The sequence below is a fragment of the Mus musculus genome, chromosome 13, assembly GCF_000001635.26.
Source record: "Mus musculus strain C57BL/6J chromosome 13, GRCm38.p6 C57BL/6J".
Lineage (NCBI taxonomy): Eukaryota > Metazoa > Chordata > Mammalia > Rodentia > Muridae > Mus > Mus musculus.
This window is the reverse complement of record NC_000079.6, coordinates 73,937,800-73,963,834: the sequence shown is the minus strand read 5'-3', so window position 1 is coordinate 73,963,834 and position 26,035 is coordinate 73,937,800. Positions and strand designations below refer to the sequence as shown.

Genomic DNA, 26,035 nt, shown 5'->3' with positions numbered 1-26,035 from the left:
GAAAAGGAAAGTTCCACAGCTCATAAAGCCACAAGCCCTGCAACCAAGGAGACGACCTACTGCAGGCTGTGAGACATAATAGAGGTGTATGGCTAGTGGTTAGCATAGATTGGATGGAAATGGAGCTAGCTGGTTCCCACAGGTGGGGACTCCGAAAGGCAGAGCCCAGCTTCACTACCCACTGAAGAGACTGAATTGGCTTTACATGAGTTTTCACTAGAAAACTATTGCAATCTATTAAATGAAGGACATAGGCTTGTGTGGGGGCCTCTCTGATGTGCACTGCCAACTTCAACTTCTTTATACTTGATCTCCAAGATTTCTTTTTTTCTGTAGAAGCTGAGATGCACATGCTTCATAGAGAAACACCAAACTCTAAGCCTGACAAACTACCCTGAAGACTGCTCCTCTCTGGTGGCCACCGTCTGGATGGCCCAATAACACTTCCTGGACTATCTGGACTATAGATGCTGAGTGGTAAGTTGATGAAGCCTCATTCTCCCCTGAGAATTTCCAAATACAATACTACTGAAGTTTTTTTTCCCTCAATGTCTGAAATTTTAGCTTAAGTTTAGTTCCTATTTGTGGGCTTCCAAGATGTGAATGCTCCCAGAGTGGGCTAGCTGCCGATGCACCCCTGGGACCGAGATAGGACACACAGAATATATCTCTTTCCATTCACGGTCCCTATGGTGGCTGCATCACCACCAGAAAGCCACCGGCAGGCAGGGTGTTGTGATAGCTGCTCTGTTGCCAGGTGCCCACAAAGTCCAGGGTCTTCATTCTAACCTGAATCTGCTGTCCAGAGTGTACAGGGAACATGTGATTAAGAGAGTGAAACATACTGAAGACACTGGGTAGAGGGGTAAGAGCAGCGTAGAGTATGGCTGGAGGGAAGGGCAGCCTGAGTCTTGGGGTTCAGAATCTGCTCCGTCAGTCTCAGGCGAGGGATGTGGGTGGGAAGTGAGTCCTGTTCTCCTAGGTCCTACATGTGTTGGTGGACTCTTGATGGGTGACAGCAAGCCTCCTAGAACGCATCTCCCCTTGCGTCATTACTGTGTGGTTCTCAGTATCCCTCCAGGTATTCATGACATCTCTGTAGGGCTGGACATGAGTAGTCTTGGTAAAACTTCCTCATTCTTAAAGAAAACTGCTGGCTCCTGCTGAACCCCAAAGTCTTGTCATTATTCACTAAGGTCTGCAGTGGATGGATCATGTTAGATCAAAAGGTAGTGCCAGTGTTGCTTGACTCTTCTTTCCTTCCGAAGACCTGGAAACAGTCACCCTGCCCGACTGCACATCTTCACCCGTACATCCCATCTCTAAATAGCCCACGTGCACACCTCATCTGCATACCTCTCACCTGCACATACTTCACATTCACACACCCTCTTCTGCACATGCACAGCGGTACCTGCCTTCACCTGTGTGATCCTCACCTGCACGTGCACACACAACACACACACACACACACACACACACACACACATGCCTATACAAACCTTCACCTGTACACATACCTCTCATTTGACCTGTGATTGATATATGTATATTCCAGTCTGAAAGAGATGCAAAGTGGGTTCCAACTATGTTACATCTTGACCTCACCTCTTCCTTTCCTGAGATGTTGGTAGTTTCCCCAGAGTGGGAAGTGGGTACTGGACAAGCCCATGGGTGACATCCAGACAGTGAGGTTGAAGATTCAAGACAGTACCTTACCCAATCATCTGTTGTGTGTTTCTGGTTTGGCCAGGAAATGTCTGGCCTCCAGGGCCTTCCCAGTACCCAGTATTGAACAGTGGCCAAGGCTGCAGTGTCTGGTGAGGGGAAGTCACCTAAGTGAGGCTGGCCTCCAAGATAGAACAGTGAAAGGCAACTATGAAATCCTACTAAGGTGAATACCCAGAACTGGCAAATCCAGAGGATTCACTGGTGACCTCCGTGAGCATGGAGTTTCTTTACAGGGTGATGTTCTGAAATGTAATGGGTGTAGCGGCTGCAGAATAACAGAAATGTTATCAACTGAATTGTATAATTTAAATGGCAAATGGTTTGGGTTTACGCAGTTAATTTCACCAAATTAAAGATACAAGGTTTTTCAACGGTGAAGGCACGGATGAAGCTTTTCTTCCTTTTCTCTGAAATGGTAGCTGGATGACCAACTGTCACACCCAGCCTGTGTGCCTCAGGCTGAAGGCCAAGAAGCAGCAGCACCTCCCAAGGCTCATGTATAGTCCTCCTGCTATGGGGATCACGAGACATGGACCCCCAGAGCACGGCCCAAATGCCCTTTGCTGGCCCAGGCTCCCATTCTTGCTCATCACACCAAGGTCACCTTGGCCATGTGTAGAAGACCTAGGGCCGTGTACCAATGAGAAACAGGGTTAGGCCCTGAAGAAAAGCTGTGTTCCTAGGAGACTGCCACTCAGGCATGCCATAGAATTTGCCTAGGCTCGAGAGCCTCCTGGAGGCTGGGGCAGCACAGTGCATCTCCATGATGCTGCAGACCCAGAATCAGCCTTTGCAGTCTCCCTTCCAGTTAGGGCTCTGGCTCAGAGCTAAATTAGCCTGAGACAGGAGGTGCTGGTTTCAAGATCAACACACAGTAGTCCCAGAGATCAGGGAGTCTTTCCTGAGTGCTGCTCCTGGCTCCGAGCAGACTTAGCTGCAATCGCTTACTAATGCTTTATCCAGGTGGGCGATGTTCTACCCTTTGCCGACAGACCACTGTTGCTTCCTGCCCTGCTTGCCTATCCTAAGCATGCCACCTACTATACCCCACTAGCCACAGCCCTTCTCCCCTCAAAACTGAGCTTCCACCTGCAGCTGACCTGTGAAGGTGGGGTCTTCTTTGCTTTTTTATTCCTGATAAGGAGCAAGATGCCCAGCTGGTCTATAGGATACAACAGGTATCCCCACCATCAAAGCGGACGGGGTGATCAGAGTTACCGCCTTAGGCATCTCTTTATTAGGACCTGTGTTCATGTTTTTTATAAATACAAACAGGTACTCAGCAAAACATTGAAACATTTTATGACTTCATTTATACTTCATTCTAAAAGGTGGGGTGGTTCATTATTTGTCAGGGAGACAACTCCATCCTCTGGCTCAGTGCCCAAATAGGAAACAGAAGGAACCCTCTGAAGGCCTAGTCTGCAGGCTCCCCTTTGAGAACTGCAGGAAGGCTGTGCAAAGCTCCTGTAGAATGACTGTGTGCACATCATCATGAACAGGCTTGGCTGCTGGTGCTCAGGAGACACAGAGTTGAGCCATCTGATTGCAATCCGTTGACATTCTATTGCCACTGCTCAGAGCTTATTGGACACCATTCGGTGCTACTGGGCCTCTGCTGCAGACGTGACGGTACAGACAAGCCAGCATCTTCCTCAGGCTGCTACTTGCCAGAGAGGATGAGACAAAAGTTTCTGTCTTGTGACAAAAACTGTATCAAATAAAATGTAGAAAAATAAAATAAACCATCTGGGAACACCACAAGTTAGTTCTTGGCAGGAGCTGCAGGTTCTGGAGACTGAAGGAATTCATAAGGGTCGTGGGCGACATCCGGCTGCTCCCCAACACTAAGGCGAGAAGGACTTCCTGTAAGTTTGAAAGAAGATGGCATTTAAGCATACCAAACGTAACTGCAAAGCTCATGAAACCAACATCTGTACTGCTATCTAATAAGACCAATGTCCTCCCCGGCACCAGACAGAGGTACATTCACACCCCAATCTGAATCAGGGATGTCTACAATCTCCTTGGGCTCTACTTTGCATGATACACAAGGTGATCATAAAAACTCTTGTTTTTCTTCTGGCAGCTGCAACCAGGCTAGGGGAAGTAGTTCCTGAAGGCAGTGGAGGCGAGGGGAAGCAGCTCCTAAAGGCCTGGCTCATTCTAGGTAGTAGGCAGACTTGGTTATCTTGAGCTGAGGTTCCCTCAAATATCAGGGACTGGAAGACCACAGAGAAAAGACAGTCATTACTGAAGAAACTAGGATGAAAGAGGCAGTGTTTGACTCAGTCACAGACTAAGTAAATAGTAAGGTGTTCACAGGAATGCCAAGAGGTTGGTTGAGCAGAGATCTTAGGACTGGTGAGGGGCTGTAATGGATTTGCTGAGTCCCATGATGAGCCAGGACCCATATGGAAGAGGAGGCTCTGCTAGATGTAAATGACTTATGTCAGCATGTAAATTTTAAAGTGCAAAAGCAATCAAGAGGTGATAGAAAAGGAAAAGCAAACAAAAGAGTCTGTCCAGGTCACTCAAAGACAAATAGGGTAAGATTTGTGATTTGTGTCAAGCCAGAGTTCACAAGGGGAAAAAAAAAACTAACAGAAAGTCAAATGCTATGTTAGTGAGCTGCTGGAAGGCTTTAAAGCTAAGCAACAGTTTACAGAAGATGTAAGTGATATAACTTCAAAGGAAAAAATTAAACTTGTTGTAGAGGTGAGTAATTATCTACAGATATCTTCTCACCACCACCACCACCACCAACAACAACCACAGAGTTTGCTGTATACATTTTGCCATCCACAGTTCTGCTTGGCTGCTTGATTATGGACCCTGTCAGTACCATACACACTAAGAGTGTATGTAGTGTAAATGAGAATGGTACCTATAGGCTCATATATTGGATATTTGCTCCTCAGTCAGTGGAACTGTTTGCAAAGGACTAGGAAGTGTGGCCCTGTTGGAGGAGGTATGTCACTAGGGGTTGAGGTTTTAAAAGCCCATGCTAGGCCCAGTTTCTTTGTCTTCCAGCCTGCTGCCTGTGGGTGAAGTTCTTAGCTACTGATCCAGTGTCATGACTGTCTACCACCACCAGACTCCCTACATGATGAGTGTAACCCTCTGAAACTGCAAGACCCCAATTAAATGCTTTTGAGACAGGGTCTCTGATGTAGTTCTGGCTATCCTGGAACTCACTATGTAGACCATGATAGCCTTGAACACACAGAGATCCACTTGCCTCTGCCTCCTGAGTGCTGGAATTAAAAGGGTATACTACCATGCCTGGTACTTTAAATGCTTCATTTTATAAGTTGCCTTGGTCATGGTATCTCCTCACATCAATACAACAGTAACTAAGACCCCATGCAAGGTGGACCCAGTGATAGAATAGTGGGCTTTTATGTCCAACAACCCACTTTTTGATTGAATTAACACAGGAAGAAATTTACATACAGCACTGTAATCCAGGGAAAAAGCGGGGGCTTGGGAGGCCACAGGCCTCAGTAGGGAAGTAACTACTACTGTTTTGTTAAATGCATATGAGATGCCTATCAATCTGCCTTTGAGATATTTGTGTTTATGCCCACAGAGCACCACTGCCAGCCTCAGTTCTTAAGAATAAAGGACTGTTGATGTGTCATGGTGGTCCCATGCTCAGTCACAGATAGAGGAAAATAATCATATCACTTACTCCAAGGCTTAAGGAACATCATGGAAAGAGACAGAGGAACAACTTAACTATGCTCCTATAAATTACTCCCATAAACTCACTGGGTCACTAAGCTACACTCAGGTAGAACTGTTGTCAGTGCTGTGTCTGGGGAAACGGCACTGATTCATTCAGCAAACTCAAGTGTTTTGTAAGGAGCTACAGAGACAGCATCTGAGACCCTACACGTGGCTGGGATGTCAGTCAGAGTGTCAGTGGTGTGGCTCATCTCTCCTTAAACATGGAAACCCCTTGCCAGGGATGGTTAATGTTCTCATGATAGAAAATGAACACTTCATTGGTTCATATATCCAAGTAATAAAATATGGAATAGCAAAAAGCATGTGTCAACAAATCTATAACCCAAACAAATGTTCTGGCCCCCAGGGATGCACAAGGGTATAGAAACCTCCCAGAATAAACCTCTGTGCCAAAGCCACCACCTTGGCCCTGTGGGCCTGATCCTCCACCCAGTGCGGATCCCCACTACTAACCTGTATGAGGCCCTTACCTGGAGGAGGATGCTCCCTCTCAGAGGCAGTGGACAGAGAGCTAAGGTTGGAGGATGGCCGAGAGCCTCCTCGCTCTGCTTGTGCTTCGTGTAAGTCCTGCAGGAGCCTGGCTGTCTCATCCAAGTTCAAGTGGCTATCTTCATGGTCCAGCTCCTTCTTTACTTTCCCTATGTGACAAAAAGGATGGAACACAGGCAAACATAGTCAGCACTGACTAGACACACAGCACAACTGAAAGGTCACTGCTGGTGGAGTTCATAGCAGAGGGAACATAATTTAATGACAGGTCAGGGCTGACAGTAGGGAAGGAACCAGACCCAGTGTCTTTTATTCAAGCAGAATGCTACACTGAGTCTCATCACCCAATGCAACCAACACTACGGACAACTTTGTCAACAGAAAGTATGTGTCTGATGCTGGCCTAGTGCAGAGAACACGGACAGAATATGCAAATAAGCTCACTGAGCTGGGTCTCCATGCAGCTCCCTACCTAGGAGCTAGGCCCCAGTGTTGACTTGTCTCAGCAAAGCACTACCCTGGACTGTGAAAAGGACACAGCTTAGCCCGAGGAGCCAAGAGCTCACCTCTGCCAAGAGCTAAGAGTGGCTTCAGGAACATTAGGGAAGAGGAGGTGGAAAGAGTGTAAGAGCCAGAGGATCACAGAGTTTGCTGGGAGATTGTGTCTCCTAATAATATCAGAAACTTCTAAAAAGTTGTAAAAAGAAAAATTTTACAAGTGCAAAGACAAAGGTAGTCTGTCTGACTGAGCAGCCTGGGCCACTGTTACTAGGAAGGCTAGTATTCAGGTTTGCATTGCAGGAAGGCAGGGAACCCCACCACTAACTGATACTGTGTATATGCAGAGTATGAACCGTATCTACTCCTGTGGGGCCTGGAACCAACATAGGCCAAACCTGGAAGGGTACACATAGTGGCCCCTAAACAGCCCCAACCCAATCAGAACCCAGGTGCTAAGGACCCATCGAGTATGTTGTCACAACTCATTAAAAGACTGAAACATGTTCCTTGTAACTCATGGGGCTTGTATCTGGTTCCCTCTGGACTTTCCCACTGTGCCTTCTCTCTCCAGAGACTGTTCTGGTTTTTGTCCTAAAAGACCCTATCCTGGGGTCTGGCATCTGGGGTGTCTTGAGGACTAAAACAGAGCTAATGAAAGACAATGAATAAGATGATGACAGATCTGAACCCAATCCCTTTAATTGTATTAAACACAAATTACCTAAAAAATACTCCAACCAATGGCAGTGTGAGGCCAGACACACTTTGCTGTTACCTTTATAATGTTCGCAAAAAAAAAAAAAGAAAAAAAAAAAAAAGAAAAAAAAAAAAAAGAAATGCCTACTTTCTCAGCCTGACACTGCTGACTCTGGGACCATCTTCACTATAAGATGTGCCTCCTCCATGCAATAATTTCAAATGTCCATGGGCACTGCTCCAGGGGAGGACCATAAGGCAAATAAGGTATATACAAAAGAAGAAAGGAAGGGATACAACACAAGACATTGTCAAGGCTCCTAGCTGTCATCAATTTTATGTGACAGAAGACACTATACACCTCATGGAAGACAGCATTTCCTACCAGAGACAGGGTTCATCTTCAGGACGCGAGCATGCTGATACATGGCTGACACACTATGTATAAGATCAGCAGCCAAGCATCTCAGCTACCAAACAGGAACAGCTTCAAGTCAGAAAGGCACAGGGGCACACAGTCAGGGCTATTTGGAGCTGCTGTTCAGAGTGACATGCAACAAGACCTGTCTGAGATCAGTGAGTGACAGAAGTCACTTCATCCAAATGTGATAGTCTGACCAAGGGAATCTTTGAAGAAAACACACATACATTTTTATTTCCTGGTCTCTTACAAACCAGTGCTTTTGTTGGTGTTTTGTTTAGTTTGGGGTTTTAATAGTTTTGGTATTTTTGATAAAAGGGATGGAACCTAGGGCACTGTTTATACTAACTAAGCAAGCCCTTCACCACTAAGTTGCATAACACTTCTGACAGGCTCAATTGGGTTTTTAACTCACAGGGCAACCAGCAGATATCAACTGGGAGTCCTCTTCCTCTAGCTCTGACATTGTCCCCTGGAGACAGCATCTGATCCCATATGTTGACAGTACAGTTAGGCCCTAACCACAGCCCCAGGGTGTTTCCTGTTCTGACTAGTGCTAAGTTTTGAGTCCCGACAGGTTCTCCTTGGTTGTGTTGTTTGCCAGGGCAGCCCACGAAACACAGAGAAACCAAATGATGCTTTCTTACGACATCACACATCACAGGGAGAGATGGAGGCCACGTGAGAAGCCACATACAACCGTGCCCTGGATGCCTCACCGAGAGAGCTGAGCATGGACACATCCAGGGAGACATCAGGATACTGTTTCATTGACATGAAGTCCAGAACAGGGCCACCACTCTCTCCCAGTGGATCCCCAACCTGCAGAAGATGAGAAAAACATCAACTAACAGACAGCACAAATGTCAGCTAATGCCAGCTATGTAAGTCAATAGGATGTGCTAAAGTTGAGGCCATCTCTCAGTAAGTGACATGGATGAACACTGTTCTAGTGGCTGCACCCCAAGGAACATGGGATCTACTCTTATTAATAGAAGTACAAATCCATGTCCAGAGACCTACTCAGATCAATATACCTCTGACAGCTTTCTTCTCAACTAGGAACACTTTTTGCTAAATTCTTAGGGGTATAAATAGCACTGTGAGAATATGGGAGGTAGGCCACAAGGAGGCCAAGTAGACACATGGAACTCAAGGGCCCACCACCACATCTGTAGGGACAACACAGCAGATTTCAAAACCAAAGCTTTCTCTCTCAGAAAGTGTGATACTACAGTTCCCCAGGCCCCTGGAGTTCTTGTTGCCCGCTTCTGCTCATGTTCCCATACTGAGGCCTTACAATATTCCCTGTAACCTGAGACTCAACAGCATGATTGGTCACCTCGGGTATACAGGTCACTGCTGTCCAGTGGGAAAACGTTACAGCACAAGCCCACAGTGCTGCCAACCATGTCGAGTCACAAGGGAAAGGGGTCCCCACCCTCCTTGAGGACAGTGCCTAGCTTTGAAGATTCCAGCCCTTTGTTCAGGTCACCAACATAAACGTAAACGAGGGAAGAAAGTGCCACTGAAGTCCCACAATAAAATAAGCAGCCAGAACAGAGACAGGAGGCTGCCCAGCCACTCACTGCAATGGCTAATGGCTACCACCACACAAACCTCAAAGCTGGGCTGCTATTCACATGCTTGGGAAACCCACCTTCATCTCATCTGCAGGTCTCATGGGGATGCTCCTCCTCTGAAAAGTAACAAGACAGGAAACAAGTTTTTCCAATGTAATTTTATACTACAGAGTAATTCATCCACATTACACTAATAGTGGCTTTTTCACTGTCTAGGATCCTGCTCACTAAAGCCTGACTAAATCCATGGCTGAAGCACGAGTTTTTACAAGATTCTTTGCAGGTAGCAGTCAAGACAGACCATGACTGGTCAACTTACTCTATATCAGCCAAGTGCTCAGATATCATGCTGGGGTTGGGAGAGAGGACATGGGTAAGAAGATCCCCAAATTTACATCAAAGTGAATGCTTAAAACAAACCAAAATGGGCAGCCTGAGAAAAACAGGCCTGGTTGTTTAGCCTGGAGCATGACCTGAGACAGGATGAGGTATGACAGAGGCAGGAGTGACAGCCACTCTACTGCTGAAGTGGGATCAACTCCATGTACCTTCATCCTGTGCACTCGCAAGAGCATGACCTTAAAAACAGCCTTTTGTCACAATCCTCAAAAAGGGTCATTCAGTATGTACTTCTACACCCATGAATTTGGTCCTAGTGTTTCTGAGATTCAGTTATGCAATTATTTTCACCAACTTTTAATTAGAAACATGGCCTTTATTTTACCATCTGTCCCTTGCAGATGGTTCCTCTAGCATTATATCTTGAGTACTCAGTGCCATTTTTAACTGCTATACATAAAATTATTCAACCCTAATACAGAATTCACCCTTAGACAATGAATTCAGAAATCACCAACAGCACAACCTCACTTCAGGGCCACAGGGAGTAGTTTCTTGCCCATACCAGACAAAGTATGAGTAAAATTGGCATATGCTAGGCCAGCAAGATACCTCATCAGATAAAAGCACTTGCTGCTCAAGTCTAACAACTTGAGCTCAGCCCAGGAACCCACAGTGGGAGAATGGATTCTCAAAATTTTTCCTCTTTTCTTTTTATGTGCACCAGGCATTGCACATCTACAAAGTAGTAAGAAAAAGGCTTTAAATAAATGGCCTGAAAAGAAACACAACAAAAAGATGGCAACCAGAACAGGAGCCAAGCACATGGCTGGTAGGGCTGAATTCTCCATGAGGCACAAGAATTCTGTCCATCTCGTTAGACAAAGAGGAGGCTACCAGGCCAGACCAAGAGACATGGAAGCCATGGGCCAAAATAGTCTCAGAGCTAGTATGGACAGATTTTTTTTTTTAACTCTACCTAGCCAGAACAGAGACCATCTAGAAAACTTTGGCCATGAGAAGAGACCCAGCAATACTACTCTTTTGCATTATGGTCACACAGCCTTGGGATAATGGCCGTACTAGATCACAAGTAACAACTTCATTCCAAAATGAAGATCAATGCTCTTCAAATGAAGAAAATAAAATCTCTAGAAGTTGAGAAATAGCCCATTTGGTAAAGTACCTGCCTCACAGGTATGAGGACCTGATCTGGATCCCTAGAACACCTACATAAATGCTGGATATGATATACAGTTGTAGTTCTAGCACTGGGAAGATGGAGTCAGTCAGCCTAGCCCACCCAGCTAGCTCCAGATCAGTGAGACCCTTATCTGAGGAACAATATTTGCAACTGACTTCTGGTATCCATATGCACTACACACACACACACACACACACACACACACACACACACAAATAAAATTTACTCATCTTTGGACTGGGGTGTGCCTCCATGGTAGAACACTGATCTAGAATGTAAAAAGTCCTGTATTCAATCCCTAGTACTGGAAAAATCATCCTACCAGCCTGTCTAATTAGAACATAAACACATCTCTGGCTTGTGAATATACATAGTGTAGGTCTGAACTGGCCCCAGGCTACAGTGTGTCGTCAAGTCTAGTGTCAACTCTGACAGACATCACAAACAGAAAGTAAAGACACAAAGGGCCACAGATGTTTCTTTAGAAACAACTAATGTGGGCTGGAGAGATGGCTCAGCGGTTAAGAGCACCGACTGCTCTTCCAGAGGTCCTGAGTTCAATTCCCAGCAACCACTTGGTGGCTCACAACCATGGGATTCTGTAATGGGGTCCGATGCCCTCTTTTGATGTGTCTGAAGACAGCTACAGTGTACTCATATATAAAATAAACAAATCTTTAAAGAAAAGAAAACAACTAATGTTAGTCTTTGTTAGAGTAGAAAGAAAAGTCCATCTAGACTGCGTCAAGAGAAAACAAGTTTCAAAGGCAAAGACATGCAAGAGCTGAGAAGAGCTCGGCCTTCAGCACATTCCCCAGGAGGAATGGTGATGTCAGTGAGAGGAACATGGGCACTGGTTACAGAAGACATGACAAGCAACTGCCAAACGTATTTAAAGACAGCTCTTAAAAACAGAACTTTTAAAGCTCAATGAGCCAAGAACAGCCAGCAATGACCTCAAGAGCCTGTCTCCTTGGACTCTAGTGGGTTGAATGGACTCTCTGCACAGGAGCAGCCCCAAGCATAGAACCAGAGCTGTACTGGCTGGTTTTGTGTCAACTTGACACGGCTGGAGTTATCACAGAGAAAGGAGCTTCAGTTGGGGAAATGCTTCCACGAGATCCTGCTATAGGGCATTTTCTCAATTAGTGATCAAGGGGGAAAGGCCCCTTGTGGGTGGTGCCATCTCTGGGCTGGTAGTCTTGGTTCTATAAGAGAGCAGGCTGAGCAAGCCAGGGGAAGCAAGCCAGTAAAGAACATCCCTCCGTGGCCTCTGCATCAGCTCCTGCTTCCTGACCTGCTTGAGTTCCAGTCCTGACTTCCTTTAGTGATGAACAGCAATGTGGAAAGTGTAAGCTGAATAAACCTTTTCCTCCCCAACTGCTTCTTGGTCATGATGTTTGTGCAGGAATAGAAACCCTAACTAAGACAAGAGCCTATGCCTAAAAGGGCTCATCAACTGCAAATCCCACCTGCTTCAGCTGGAAGATCATCCTTGAGTGATCACCACCTGTGATTTGGTCCAGGAGGTCATCTACCATCTTCTTGCTATAGCTTCCAGCATCCTTCACGAATTCCTGCAGGCTAGAAGGGAACTGTGTGATGGAAGGTGCTGAAAAAGCATCACGCTCCAATTTCAAGACTGACTCCAACAGTGACAATGACTCTGACTCCAGACAGTCTCTGGAGCTTCCCATATATGTATGGGGCACTAGACTAATGGCTCGCTAACAATTTTAAAGTAGTTCATGGCATAAAAATAATAAAAATAATTACAATATAATTATAATAATAAAAATAATTAAATCTCCAGGAAAATCAAGAAAAAACAAAAGGCAGGCACACAAATCCATATAAAGTCATAAGACACACTCATTAATCTCTAAGGAAAGGCTGTCTACATCTGCCAGTCTGACATTTAGAAGTATAGCAGCAGGAAATGTAGATGTGGTAAGTGGGCACATATGGAGTGGTAGGGTAAGACTCAGGGCACACCTTTTGGTATACTTTGATTTCTGAACCATATGAATATATTAGGTTAAAAATAAATAAAATTTAAAATGTAGCCAGAGAACAAAAACCCCATAGAATAAGCCATCAAGGATAGCCTAAGGCTCCTAGACCCTGAAGATCCTTCAGAGAGACAAGCAAGGCTGCTGGCCCAGAGCTAATCCTAGATAAACCGAGTCGCTGATAAAATACAGGCCATCATCTGGGATCTCTGACAATGTGTACAGACAGCGGACCTCGGTGGCCACCTCTCTAGCTTCACAATTGTAGTTGTAATGCTACATTCCAGGCTGTCATGAATTTTGCCTCCGCCATCCTACCTCACTCCACCCGAGCGCGTCAGTCTCAGTCCCCACCTCAGCACCTGAGAATGTGACTGTGTTTGTAGACTTGTGAGAAGTGACTAAGGTGAAAAGAGGTCAGTAGGAGAGTTGCTCATCCAATTTCACTAGTGTTATATATAAGAGGAGGAGATCAGGATAGAGGAAAGGCTGTGCGGAGACAGGAGAGAAGATAGTGTCTGCATTAAACCAACATTGCCAAAACCGGGCCTCAGACTGCCAGTTTTCAGCACAGTGAGGCCTTGGCGTTGGAAACTGATTACTGTGGCTCCAGCTGAGTAACAGTCACTAGGAAATGTACCTCAAAACCACTGTGAAAAAGGACTCCTTGTAAGTATACCCCATTTGCTAAGCACACATATATTTATTTATGCTATAGTCTGGATCACTGCCTTCTTCAAATTGTGCTGAACTGCAAGGCAGGTCTATGGCAGAGATGTGGACAATGGCAAATAGTACCGGAGCTTGTGCTGGCACCACCTTACTTACCGACAGGGCTGTACTTCCCAGAGCTCTCAGCAGGGCCAAGCTGCTTGCATAAGTGTGTGAGCCGGCTTACCTCAGTGCACACTGCACACCAGTCTCATCTCCATAGGCGGAATACAGAAGCTCCATCTCATCTGACTTCAGGTCCCCAAACACAGAGTTGTTCTGCATTGAAAGTGCAGTGCTGGCACTGGAGAGGAATGTGACTAAAGAGAAGGAAGCAGAGGCCAGGTCAGAGTCATGCTCAGGGCACACCCAGCATGGCCACAGCCATTGTTCCCTCCAGGTGGCCACAACCTGAGTCCATGCCTGGCTCTTCCTTATTCCTTTCTGTTTGAGCACACACACAGCAGCAGAAACTATCTATGGGTAATTGCAGTACCTACTCAGCACCCCATTTCACACCTGTGGGCCAAGGGCTACAAAGCAAAGACTGAGTAGAGATGAACTTGGACAAGCAGAAGTGGTTGTTGGGACCAGCCAATTCATGAACTCCCTCAGTAGAACCAGGAACTGGGCCCACACTGGATACACTCTTGCCCAGGGTTCTAACAATAAACCAGGTTATGTCTACATGACTCAATGCTTCCTAACCTCTACTGACATCCACTATGGTGGCAGGCATGCCATGTCTTATGCTGCAATCACTCCTCTGCAATGCTTCTTGGGGACAAAACTGCTGAGCTGAGAGCCAAACACAAGCAACATCTCAAAAATGAAGTGTGAACACTATCAAGGGAGGGGTTGAGGTGAGGGAAGGTGTGGGTAGATCTCACATCACAGATGGTCTGAATGCAGGCTGGTCTCTGCCTTAGTTTGGGTTTCTAATGCTGTGATGAAACACCATGACCAAAAAGCAAGTTGGAGAGAAAAGAGGTTTTTTGTTTGTTTGTTTGTTTGTTTTTAGCTTATTATTAGATCATAGGCCATTATGGAAGAAGTCAGAACAAGACCTCAAGCAGGGCAGGAACCTGGAGGCAGAAACTGATGCAGAGACCATGGAAGAGTGCTGCTTACTGGCGTGCTTCACCAGGGCTTGCTCAGCTTGCTTTTTACAAAACCCAGGAACACCAGTTCAGGGATGGCACCACCCAAAATGGGCTGGTCTCTACCCAGTGATCACCGAGAAAATGCCTTACAGCTGGATCTCATGGAGGCATTTCTTCAGTTGAGGCTCCTTCCTTTCTGATGACTCTAACTTGTGTCAAGTTGACACACAAAACCAACCAGGACAGTCTCTAATACTCGGAGATGTAGAAAATATCATTCCAGAAAGAAAATGCCCTCTAGTGAGGCTGTGCCAAGCCCCCCTGTAACAAGAGGAAATATCAAAAAAGCAGATGTTGTGCATGACTGAAGGTAAGGAAACATGGTCAAAGCTTATGGTGCAGAGGTGACCTTGAGCTGGTTCTCCAGAGCCACAGTAAAGGTGAGGAACACAGGATGCGACAAAGAAGAAAAGAAGCAATGACACAGAAAAGGACAAGCCCACGTCCACCCCGCCCATTCCCACCACTCAAGACAGAATAGCTGCAGACAGGCAGTGAAACACCAATTCTAAGCACGTTACTCTTGGAATGGGCGTCTCATTGTATTGCCTATAGTTGATTAAAGGCAGAAGAAATGTCATCAAAGCACATCTAGGTTCAGACCAGGATGGCTACTGTGTCTCCAAGGGAAGGAAGTGTTATTTCTTTCAGCTCCACAAAGAAGCATCAGCTTTTGAGTGTTCTCCCATCTCCAATGCATACCTGTGCACACACCAAAGCAAGCCTTAGGACACACATATGTCCTGAAACACATGAACAAGTCAAAGCAAGCCCTATAAGCACACAAGCACACATATTACCACATATGTACAACCACACATTCCAAACACACTACAAGACCCATTATAAATGGAGACCCCCCACAAATACAAATGTACCTGCCTCTCTCAGGCCATGCTGCCACCCACAACCACCCTGTCTAGGTCTCTCAGCTGCTAGGCAGCAGCATCACCCTGTAAATGGTTAAGATTAAGCCTGGCATAAGAAATGAAGCTCTCTATCAGAACCAGCAGGATCCTGAACCGAGACTCCTGTGGAGGGAGGGAATGGAAGCCTGTGAGAAGAAGCTTGTGAGCGCAGTCGAACTCACCTTCAGTGGGGAGAAGACTGCAAAGCAGGAACTCAACTCCAACTATGACTTTAATCCACCTACTTTAATGGAGCTAAGCTTCATTTGTCTTAAAAATCTGAATCCTGCAGACTTGATGTACCCAGATGGGAGGACACCTGGAGAGGGGGTACCCTCTCAGAGGCAAAGGGGAGGTATGGAGGGACCCTGTGAGGGTCGGGCAGGAGGGGGTAGCATCTGGAATGTTAATTAATTAATTGATTAACTAACTAAACTGACTCTAGACCCAGGAACAAAACCATGAAGAAAATCACGGAAGAGGACAGTGTCACATCCCCACTGAGCCCAGCCACCCTCAGCTGGAGAGCTCCTATCAGTCACTGTGCTTACCTTTATTTCTTCTTTCATCTTTGAAACCCAATGTTGTAAAACCTGGGAGCAACTTGCTAGACAGTGAACTCAGGTCCACAGGGTGTGTCTCCTCCTCTGCAGAAGACACAGGAGGGAAACATCAGGAGGGCTTGGCCACAGCTCAGCTTCTCAGTGATGAGCAACTTCTCTATAGTTCTTTAGACATGGCGAGGTGGAGCATGGTTATGCTACAAGATTCATTTAAAACTGATTTGGCAAAAGCAAGAAATAATTCTTAAAGCTAACACCATTTCAATTTGATTCAGTAATTGCCTTGACATCGATACCATGAAAAAAAAATGTCTGGAGCTAGACAGACAGATGATTCAATTGGCAAAGTGTTTGCCTTGAAAGCATGAGCTGCTGAGGTCAATCCCCCAAATTTCTATTTAAAAATAAATAAATAACAATCAGACAGAATGGCGCATGATTCTAATCCCAGTGTTGGGGAAACAGAAATAAGAAGGTTGCTGAGCCTCGCCATCAGCCTGCCTACCCTACTGGGCGAGTTCCAGACCATGAGAGACCTTTTCTCAAAAAAATAACAAGGAGATGATACTTAACAAATGTTGTCCCTCTGGCTCTAAATGGGTGTGTGTGGGTACACGCACATGCACACACACACACACACACACACACACACACACACACACACACACACACACACATCATGTCTGGGGCTATCTTGCCTTCACCTTTGCAAAGTGCTCACTCAGCACTGCGTGCTAAGGTTCACACTTGCTGGCCATCCTGATCCTCCACACGTTCCTCAGGCTCCACAACTGCTGACTGGTTTTCCCATGCACACATTTCTCCACCCCTGACAGGAACTTGAACTTTCCGCACTGAATTTCTAGTCTAAGTATGGGCAAGCCCATGTAGTTTCTCCTAAAGACCACAAAACGTGTTTCCATTAACAGTTAAAACCCAAGTGTCTACCCTGTACACACTGGAACAGATGAAACAACCCTGACGACAGAGTGCTCTGTACAAGACTATTTAGAAGCTGAAGAGCTGAGGGAGATGTCTGCCTGTGCAGGAGAGACTCAGGCAAAGCAGGAAAAGAGGCATCCACCATGTCCCACCCTCTCCAAGTGTGTCTGTAGGCATGCTGCAATCCCAAAGTCATTCATAGACACAACTGCTACCTTCTCAAGACGTTTCAATGCATGAAATACCCTTCCAGGCTGGTGCACTGATGGCATTTATGTTTCCAACTAAGACATGCCCTGACATCATCATCCAACCTTCCTTTCAGAATATTTCTGAACTTCACAAGCATGCAGGTCAGCATATGGCCCATGAGGAAGGAGTGCTGGAAGAACTCAAGACATGAAACCTTCCTACATCATCAGTGACATCCAGCTCTTAAGAATGTATCACCATGCTGAGAAACCCAATAAAGGCCTGATGGCATCCTAGCTCCTTGCATAACACAGGCTCCACTGTGCACATGGAAGCCAGGCAACTGCTCTGCAGTCTCATTACCAGTAGTGGTGACGTGACTGTGTGATACATACTCTGCATCTCAGAGCATGTACAGAGCTCAGAGGACAACGTGCAAGCATTGAGGCCCCGCACAGAGCACCCACCATCAGCATCAGGCTCAGGTGCGTTCACCACGCTGTAGAGCAGACTTCCATCTCCAAGCTTCTTCAGGTACCCCATCTGCAAGGAAGCAGCACCCAAGTGTTATCCCCCAGTAGTTACGTCTACTAGAGACACGTGACATACTAGTCACATCTCCACCAGTTTCTCCAGGAGAAAGGACCAGAGACTCCCTCTCGCACGCCCAAGGATTAAAGATTGCCCTGCTTGTGACTGAGGCCAATTGTTCATGATTAAATATATCTGATTATGACCAAGGACACACACACATATATGGTCAAAGCACTGCTGAGGCACATGACCAAAGAGTTTCTGAAATAAAAGCCTTGACCCAGAAGCAAATATTTAAAACCATTCATAAGCCAGAACAAAATGAGATAACGAATGCCAGCTGGGTAAAAGCATCATACCACTCTACAGTGGTCTATGCCTCCATCTCTAAGGCAACCAGAAGCATGACTCCACTAAAAACCTAACACAAAAGGCCTGACTATTTGCAGTCTTATGCAAGGACAGTATGTCAGGGTGTGGAAGGTGCACATGTGCAGATGAGGTGTTCAGAACACTGGCCATATGCAGGAAGAGTGAGGTCTTGTGATTGCGGAGGCCCCTGGGAGACTGTCAGAGAGCAAGTTAAGTAGGGTAGAGGCCAGAAAGGTGGCAGATCCTGCAACTGAAGGGTCCAAAATGTTGCCATTTCAATATTCAGTATTTAAAACGTAATGCACATTTTGAAGACTTGGTATGAGAAGAAAAGTAAAGTCTTAGTTACTGTTAAGATGGACCTTACATGGAGATTGTAAGATTTAGATCATGTCAGGTCCAGTGGAGGCTCATTTTAACCACATCAACTTGTACTAGAAAAGGTGCCTGGAGAGTGGTGACACCTTGCTCTACAGAGAAGCAGGCTCTAGAGGGGTGGATCCCTCTGCCATAGCTGAGACTGTAGACAGCTACATTAACACATGCAGCAATAATCCATGAATGGCTCACAAAAAGGAGAGATCCACAGGTGAACAAAGAGGTGGAATGCTAACATCACCCCTGTGAATACTTATTATGAAGTAGGCTTTACTTTTAGGGAATCCTGGCTATCAGGGCCTTCTAAAGCAATAGGGTCAGTCAGAAGTGGCCCCAACCCAAGCCGGATATAGTGGGGACATGCCATATTCCAAGTTCAGGCCAGACCCTAATACTCCCAATTTTGATGGAGATACCTGTTTGCAAAGACTTCAGTGTTTGAGGCCAAGTGGCATGGCCTTCAGGGGAGGGCCGCAGATACTACCTTGCCACCCGGGAGAAACCGGTTAATCCTGTCCCGAGCCTCATCAGCTGCGTGCTCTACCAGGGCTAGCACATGCTCCTCTGCCGTGCTGTCTGTCAGGCTGCAGGCATTCCCTTCAGGCTCAAACATGCAGCTGTAAGGCATGAGAAACAAGTGTCACCCCAGGCCCAGCCCATTGATTCCCAACAGCAGTAGCTTTTATCAACAGTTCCCTTGCAGAGGCAGCACTGGGTGACGTCTAGTCCCTCCACGTCCCATAGCATCCCTACATGCTCTGATCATGATCTCTACCTGAAGTAAAAAAGTGCAAGCCAAACAGAACCCCTTCTCAGAGAAACACTTACGTCTTCTTACAAACAGAAAAATAAAAAGTGGCAGAAATTGCATAGGTATGAAAGGAAACATCACTCAGTCCCCTCTGTGCAGAGTGTCACATTGGCAGTAAGGGTGAGCTGCAGGAAGCCCTGGGCTCCTCAGTTCAGGCACTGTGGGGGTAGCCTTCCCCTGCAGACAGTAGAAACAGGCATACATGCTCCTCTCTGCCCTGGCATAAGAGATGCTGCAACAAGAGGATGACCCTTTAACAGCCACAGCTGTTCCCTGAAAGTCCAGCAGAGGATAAAGGTGTCCCTCACCAGAGTTCCACAGCAACAGCACTGACAGGTGCACGTGATCTGTAGCATTTCATGGACTTTGAAGTCTGGGAATTCAGAAAAAACTGCACAACTATCCACTCTATCTAAAAGCCATAGAGCCCAGATGGGGGCAGAATTTTAGTGGCAAGGCTACTAGCTAGAAACTCGGGAAATCCAAGACAACTTGTAGGGCCTGAACTAAGGGAACAGACGGCAGCAGGTGCCCCTAGAGAGGACAATGGGCAGTGCATTAGAAAGCTGTCTGCTGAGAGGGCGCCTGCCTTGGGAAAATGTGGCTTTCTCTCAGCCTCACAGGATGCCAGGCCACAGGTTGGTTACAGACCCAAAGAGAGGCATATGGCACAAATACAACTGAGACCTCCCATCCTTCACTTGTATGGTACTCATCATTTCATTCTGAGCTACTCAGGTGAGTCACCCGACAGAGTTCAAACCACAGTCAGGGCAGCCACATGCTGGATAGTGACAGGAAAGAAACCACGCAGGACTCCAACTTCCTATGATTGCTTAAATGCTCCTTGGGGTCTGCTACTGAAGGGGTAACATCAATTCGGTCTCAGTGCTCAGCATCCATGAGACAAAGGGGCACTCTGTAACCCCTCTGGTGTAGGATATAGATACGGCCTCTGAAGGTGCCTTAATTAGCTGTGGCCTGATGGACAGGAACAAAGCTTCAGGGAGCTATGTCTGAAGCACCCTAACCTTCCTGATGAAAAACATCAGGCTACCTGTCTCCCTATAGCACTACAGAAGTCAGCTTACAGACAGCATCTCACGATGAGTGCTGGTGACTAGAGTGGACTTACTGCAATTGTGCTCTGCACAGGTAAGAACATAGGTCATTACCAGGTGGTATGCATAGAGGGCATTTACTAAAGGGATGACTACTTCATTCAGTAATGACAAGCTAGCAAAATGCACTGCAGGGATAACTTCATGGGCCTGTGGATCCCAGGGCATGTGGCTGGCACACGGGAGGGTGGTCTCAGTCCCCTTGCATCTCACATTTATCAACAGCGTGAGTTGTTATGATAGTAGCATTAGAGCATGTGATGGGTGGCTATCTTACCACGCAGAACTGCCCTGCAGGCTCCAGAGTCCGCAAACATACCCAGGTGATAGGCTATATCACCTATGTGATACAATCACTTCATTCTTAAGGCAAGCAGAACAGGGTGGCCACTTCCCTCTTGAGTTCCAGTGCCAGGACGGCATCCAGTTCAAGGCCCCTGGGCTACACCAAGGGGCTGCTGGAACCTAAGAATCCTTAGAGATCCTGCTCCTCCATCCAGGCTGAGATGCTCCACAGGCTCCCTTTGCCCTTGCTTGGGCAAAGCATTGCAGTCCCGCTTGTAGCCAGCAGCTCCACAAGCAAACACCTACTACAGAGCCTTACCTGATAACTTCTCTACTCGGCTTTTTGGATTTCTTGGTAGTTTCTACTTGCACTGGGACAACCTCGGGAACAGGTTCCTCAGCTGCTGGGTCTTCACTGCCCAAGAGAGCTGCCTGCTGAGAGAAATCCATGTCCTGCATAAACGACATGCTGCGCTTCAAAGCTAACAGCCGCTCCTAGAATCAGAAAGGACAGAGCAGCAGGACTTTACCTCTCCCTCAGCCACGGAGCCGTGACGATGGGATGGCATGGGATGGCCACGGCCTCACCTGGCCTAATCGCCACCTTCCCAGACGCTGCAGCGGGAATGGTTGCGAGGGCTCAGCATTCAAGGTTTGGCCCAGAGATGGTGGTGAGGGAATGGTGGAGCCCAGCAAGTATCCCTTGCCAATATGTGGCTCATACAGCCTGGCTTACAGTATAGATCTAAGAAGCCACTTGGAATGGCCAAAGGATAAGCTTGTAGTGCTGAGGGTCAGTGAGGCTGCCCCACAAAGCAAAAACCACAAGGCTGGCTGTGATCCAGCAAGACTGACCCTATATTCACAACTTTTCATCAGCCCCATATAACGGCACCTCTAAGCTGTGTGAAGGTGCAGACAGAGGCAGTGCCTGGAGGATAGGGCAGTCTAGAGCAGGGGTCGGCACCTGGGTGTGGCGGATGGATGAAGCGTGTCATTCATTGTGAGCCTGTTAGGCACAGAGAGTTAGAAGACTTCAGCTCAGTGCCATTGCTCTAGTGGGTTTCTTACTTTGCTCATCATCTTAAAGCCCGCGTGCAGGATCTTCTTGGCTAATTTGTAGTACACGGTGTCTGGTCTATTGTACGTCATCGCATTATCACACATTAATTTGAAATCTGCCTAAGAAAAAGAAACAAGTAATTTGCCACATAATTAATAGCAAAGTTCTCCATCCTTGTCAAATGAGGCCAAAGAGAAGGAATGAAATTCAGCAAAAAACGTACTTGGGAAGACTCAATAACTCAAGAGGGATTTTCATAATGCTCCATGAATTTTTATGTGCATGAGAAATTTCCCAGTGAAAAGCTGGTCAAGGTCTTCCATTTCCTTTCGTATATTAATATGTAGATTTTACGAGAGAGAATGTACAAATATTTTAAGATCCCTTCTTCCTTCCTATCTTGTAGCAACCATCTTGCTACATGGTCATAACCATCTTGCATGAAAAACAGAAAATTAAACTTTTCCAACACTAAGGAAAAAATGTGATGTTCCTTCCAAAACACTACCCTATCATCATACACTCATTGTTCCTGCCTGCCAAGCTACTAAGTCATTTGTAACTCACAGAGCCAAAATCAAGAAGCAAAGGCCTAAAAGCAAAGCACCCAAGAGATGCAAACATTCTAAAAGTAACAAAAAGTGAAAGTACACAATTAGTACAAGAAAAACTAAGAATTAGGAAAAAAAAAAAACCAAACAAAAAAACATGCTTCTAAAAACAGCCACTTTCAAACTAAGTCAAATTGGACACGCTGTTGCCCACAGAAACGTCCTGTCTATGCCAGGACAGAAGCTTCAACAGAAGAAAGGAATACATTCATAGCAGCCCACAGCACCCAATCTGGCTTCTAGTTCTCTGCTGACAAGCCCCTGTTTCCCTCAACACTAGCAAACAGTCACCTACCCAAAATAGTCCTCTGCAAACACCTGCAACTAAAAACTACCTGAGGGAGGTAGAGACATAGCTCAGCAGTTAAGAACTCTCGTTGCTCTTGCAGAGGACTCGGGTTTGGTTCCACAGCACTGACACAGTGGCTCACAGTTATATGTAACTACAGTTCCAGGAGATTCAGTGTCTTCTTCTGACCTCCAAAGGCACCAAGACCACATGTAGTACGCATACACACATGCAGGCAAAACAAAATAAGTACATCTGTAAGAATTATAAAAATCAAATAAAAATGACTTGAGCACGAGCACACCCACAGGCACGACCATGCATGCACCCACAGTTTTACAAACATTGTTTCGGAAAGTAACACTCATTTACCTTAAATTCTGTGACTGATTTATATTCATTAGCTACAATCTTGTCTTTCATCGTGCCAAAGTCCATAGGATGTTTTATTATCATTGAATACCCAGGAGCAATTGCATCCGTAACAGGAAAAGCAAAAAATCCATGAGGATCTTTTCTGAAAGCAAAAATAGCTTTGAAGTGAAAAAATTCTAAAGTCTAAATTTTTAAGTGACATAAAAATTTTTACAATCCAAAGATTTATATAACTAGCAAACTTGCTTCTTGAAAGTTCAGTGGATTAACATATATTTTACATTCAATAAAAATGACACTATCCCAGCTCTACCCATGACAGGCAGTGCTCTGGAGGCAGCACAACACTAACTTCAGATGGGAAAGGAGGAGAAGAAGGAATGCAGCATACGAGCTCCCTGGCCCTTAAAGTTGTGACCTGCACCCAGGCTGCCCACACCCTGCTAGATGACAGGGGGGACACGGGGATGACAGGGGGGACACGGGTTACCTCTGTAGCTGGCGGAGGAAGTGTTCCAGAAGCCTCTGGATAGGTGTGCTCTCGTTCTCAGCTGGGTTTATAAGGAGAAAGCAAGGGAATCAAATCAAACAGCAAGACTTCATTTCCTGCATTAGAAAGCTCCATATTCATCAGGGTGTGCAACTTCACAGCATTTGAAGCCCAAACAAGAATTGAGAACTTGGGCACAGCTCCCAACACAGGCAGGTTGGCAAAGGGAGACACAGCATATCTCAAAACCTTTTCCAGTTCAGGGCTTTTCCAGTTCAGGGGTGGTCGAATCCACAGCCAAAGGATGACATTCAAAAGAGAAAAATCACTCCCCAGACAATCACATGGTAACTGATTCTAGTATTAGTTTCCTGATAATCGATGTTCCAACACTCAGCCTCCTCAGTTTCTCTCCATGAGGGAAGAGACCCTCTTGCCTAAACATTCTTTCTATACTAGAAGGCTGGGGGGGGGGGCAGGGAATCCAAGAGCCAAGACTGAGATTCCAGGTGAAATGTCATCCCTGACAGGGGCTGCCCAAGTCAGAAACTTACCAAAGACCTCAAGCTTCCAACATGCAATCTTGAGGTCACTTTAAGAAACCCAGACCTACCAGGAGAGCCTGTATTGGGGTCTCTTCTTCCCACGGGAGATTACCCATATTTCCACGATATATGCTTTTCTTATATGAGTGATATAGCAACATTAACCTGATGGTGCTGTTTGGAATAGTAAAACAGATAATGCTAAACTTCTACACTAAAAAACGATAAACTTTAACCAGATTAAAATACTGTAGATAAACTGGGCAGTGGTTGTGCACCATTTTAATCCCACACTCAGGAGCCAGAGGCAGGCAGATCTCTGAGTTCAAGGACAGCTCATCTACAGAGTAAGGTCCAGGACAGAGAGGGCTACAGTAAAAAGCCCTGTTTCGCTGGGCGTGGTGGCACACGCCTTTAATCAAAGCACTCGGCAGGCAGATGCAGGAGGATTTCTGAATTCAAGGTCAGCCTGGTCTACAGAGTGAGTACTATACAGTCAGGGCTATACAGAGAAACCCTGTCTCGAAAAACCAGAACAAAAAACCAGAAAAACAAACAAAACAAAACAACTAACCAACCAAATAAAAATATAGTAGGTTTTGTAGGACACATATGGTTGGTCTCTGGCATCCATGTGTCTGTTTTACCAGTCTTCAAGAGAATTTACTCATTTTTAGCTTGTGAAATGTCCCCAACAACTAGATAACCACGCTATAGACAAGGTAGGAAACTCATGTTTGGGGACAGGGTCTTGCCTGGCTGTGTTCGGCAGGCTCTCACTGGTCGGTCTGGGGGTGGCTCCACCTCCACCTTCTTTCCAGGGTCGAAAGCATCAGCCTCCCCCTCTGAGTCGCAGTGTTCCTTCTCCCGTTTCCGTTTCTTCTCTTCCTGTAAGTATGGAAGAATAGAGGGCACAGAACAGCCAGAACCCTTTTAGACTGGTAATGCAGGCTCCGCACACGTCTGCGCATTCCCCAGACTGGGAAGAAGAGCCACTCCTGACACCTGACAGGCATCACCTGAAGATGCCCTGGAAGCCCAGAACTGCAGCAACGGTATAGCCAGGCGTGATTAGGGACCCATCTTAGGCCATTGAACCTTTACCTTCCGCTTCCTCCTCTCCTCCTCATCGAGGTGCTTCTCCTTCTCTGACTTTTTCTTCTTCTTTTTCTTCTTTTCTCTGTGTCTCTCCCGTTCGTGGTCTGAGCGATCGTCGTAGTAGCTGGAGTCGTGGCCAGATCCTGAGAGCTCTGTCACTTCACTTCCTCCCACCTTGAGCACCAGCTTCAGAGGCTTCTCCAGTGGCGTGTCTGTATAATCTGCACACAGACCGTACGTAGGTCAAGCTTGCAAAATACTGAGTAGAAATACTGCACCCCTGTGGGTGTGAATCTAGACAGCAAGGAGTTGTCAAAACCACAGACTATGTAATCTCAAACTGACAGATTGGTGTTCAATCCTCTCTTTCAAACCACAAAATCACCACTGAGGATATTCCGAGGGTACAACAACCCGACCTGAGACCCAGGACCCCAATTCCTTCACGGAAGCCCTCTTTTTGCTGCGGGTCTTCCTGGTGTCAGAGAGGAGGTACATAGTGGCTACAGGACCCAAAAAAGAAGCCTATAGCCTCTTCGCAGCAGATTCCCTTTTTCAGCTCTAACCCCGCCCCTCCTACGATTGTCCACTACCTGGCTCTAAGCTCCTCCTTCTCACGGGACCCCGCCCAGCACAGACCACGCCCTTCCCCTGGAACGCCTTCCCCTGCCCGTATCGGCAACCTAGACCCCGCCCGTGGGATCCGCACCTTCGTAGGACGAGCGCCATTCCGCCTTGTGCTTCTTGTGCTTTTTGCCCATGGCTGAGATAGCACGGGATCCGGTGAGAAGCGGCTGCCGGTAGCTCGACCTGCGCCAGTCGGAAGTAGCGCCTTCGCCACCGCCAAGTGCTTCC

The 26,035-nt window shown here is 46.4% G+C and overlaps 1 protein-coding gene and 1 long non-coding RNA gene across 19 annotated transcripts; one reads left to right on the top strand and one right to left on the bottom strand.

Moving 5' to 3' along the window:
* The first annotated feature begins 58 nt into the window (after positions 1-58).
* Positions 59-4,881, top strand: Gm41002. The gene is made up of 3 exons (XR_873671.3): positions 59-142; positions 337-477; positions 4,765-4,881. It is a non-coding gene; the product is annotated as a predicted gene, 41002 (long non-coding RNA).
* On the bottom strand, positions 2,940-26,034 carry Brd9 (bromodomain containing 9). 18 transcript variants are annotated; one of them, NM_001378947.1, is made up of 16 exons: positions 25,890-26,007; positions 25,187-25,401; positions 24,838-24,970; positions 23,538-23,598; positions 23,045-23,189; positions 21,781-21,891; positions 21,029-21,204; positions 18,977-19,109; positions 17,676-17,751; positions 16,063-16,158; positions 13,628-13,760; positions 12,190-12,301; positions 9,252-9,290; positions 8,311-8,413; positions 5,955-6,122; positions 2,940-3,597 (listed from the first exon to the last, which is right to left on the bottom strand). In NM_001378947.1, the coding sequence occupies exons 1-16, from the start codon at positions 25,939-25,941 to the stop codon at positions 3,497-3,499; spliced, it is 1,854 nt and encodes a 617-aa protein (NP_001365876.1). In that variant the 5' UTR covers positions 25,942-26,007; the 3' UTR covers positions 2,940-3,496. The 18 variants fall into 18 exon arrangements, with proteins under 18 accessions (NP_001365876.1, NP_001365877.1, XP_017170826.1 ...); NM_001378948.1 differs by having other exon boundaries at positions 21,029-21,144; positions 21,781-21,887; XM_017315337.2 differs by lacking the exon at positions 25,890-26,007 and adding an exon at positions 25,600-25,746.
* Position 26,035: the final 1 nt, after the last annotated feature.

Coding starts and splice junctions, on each gene's coding strand:
- Brd9 (XM_017315337.2), bottom strand. CDS start 25,678: ATGTACCTCCTCTCTGACACCAGGAAGACCCGCAGCAAAAAGAGGGCT. Junction 8,414..9,251: donor GACCTGCAGATGAGATGAAG/GTGGGTTTCCCA, acceptor CATCTTCTGCAG/GTTGGGGATCCACTGGGAGA. Junction 3,598..5,954: donor GAGGGAGCATCCTCCTCCAG/GTAAGGGCCTCA, acceptor TCAAACTTACAG/GAAGTCCTTCTCGCCTTAGT.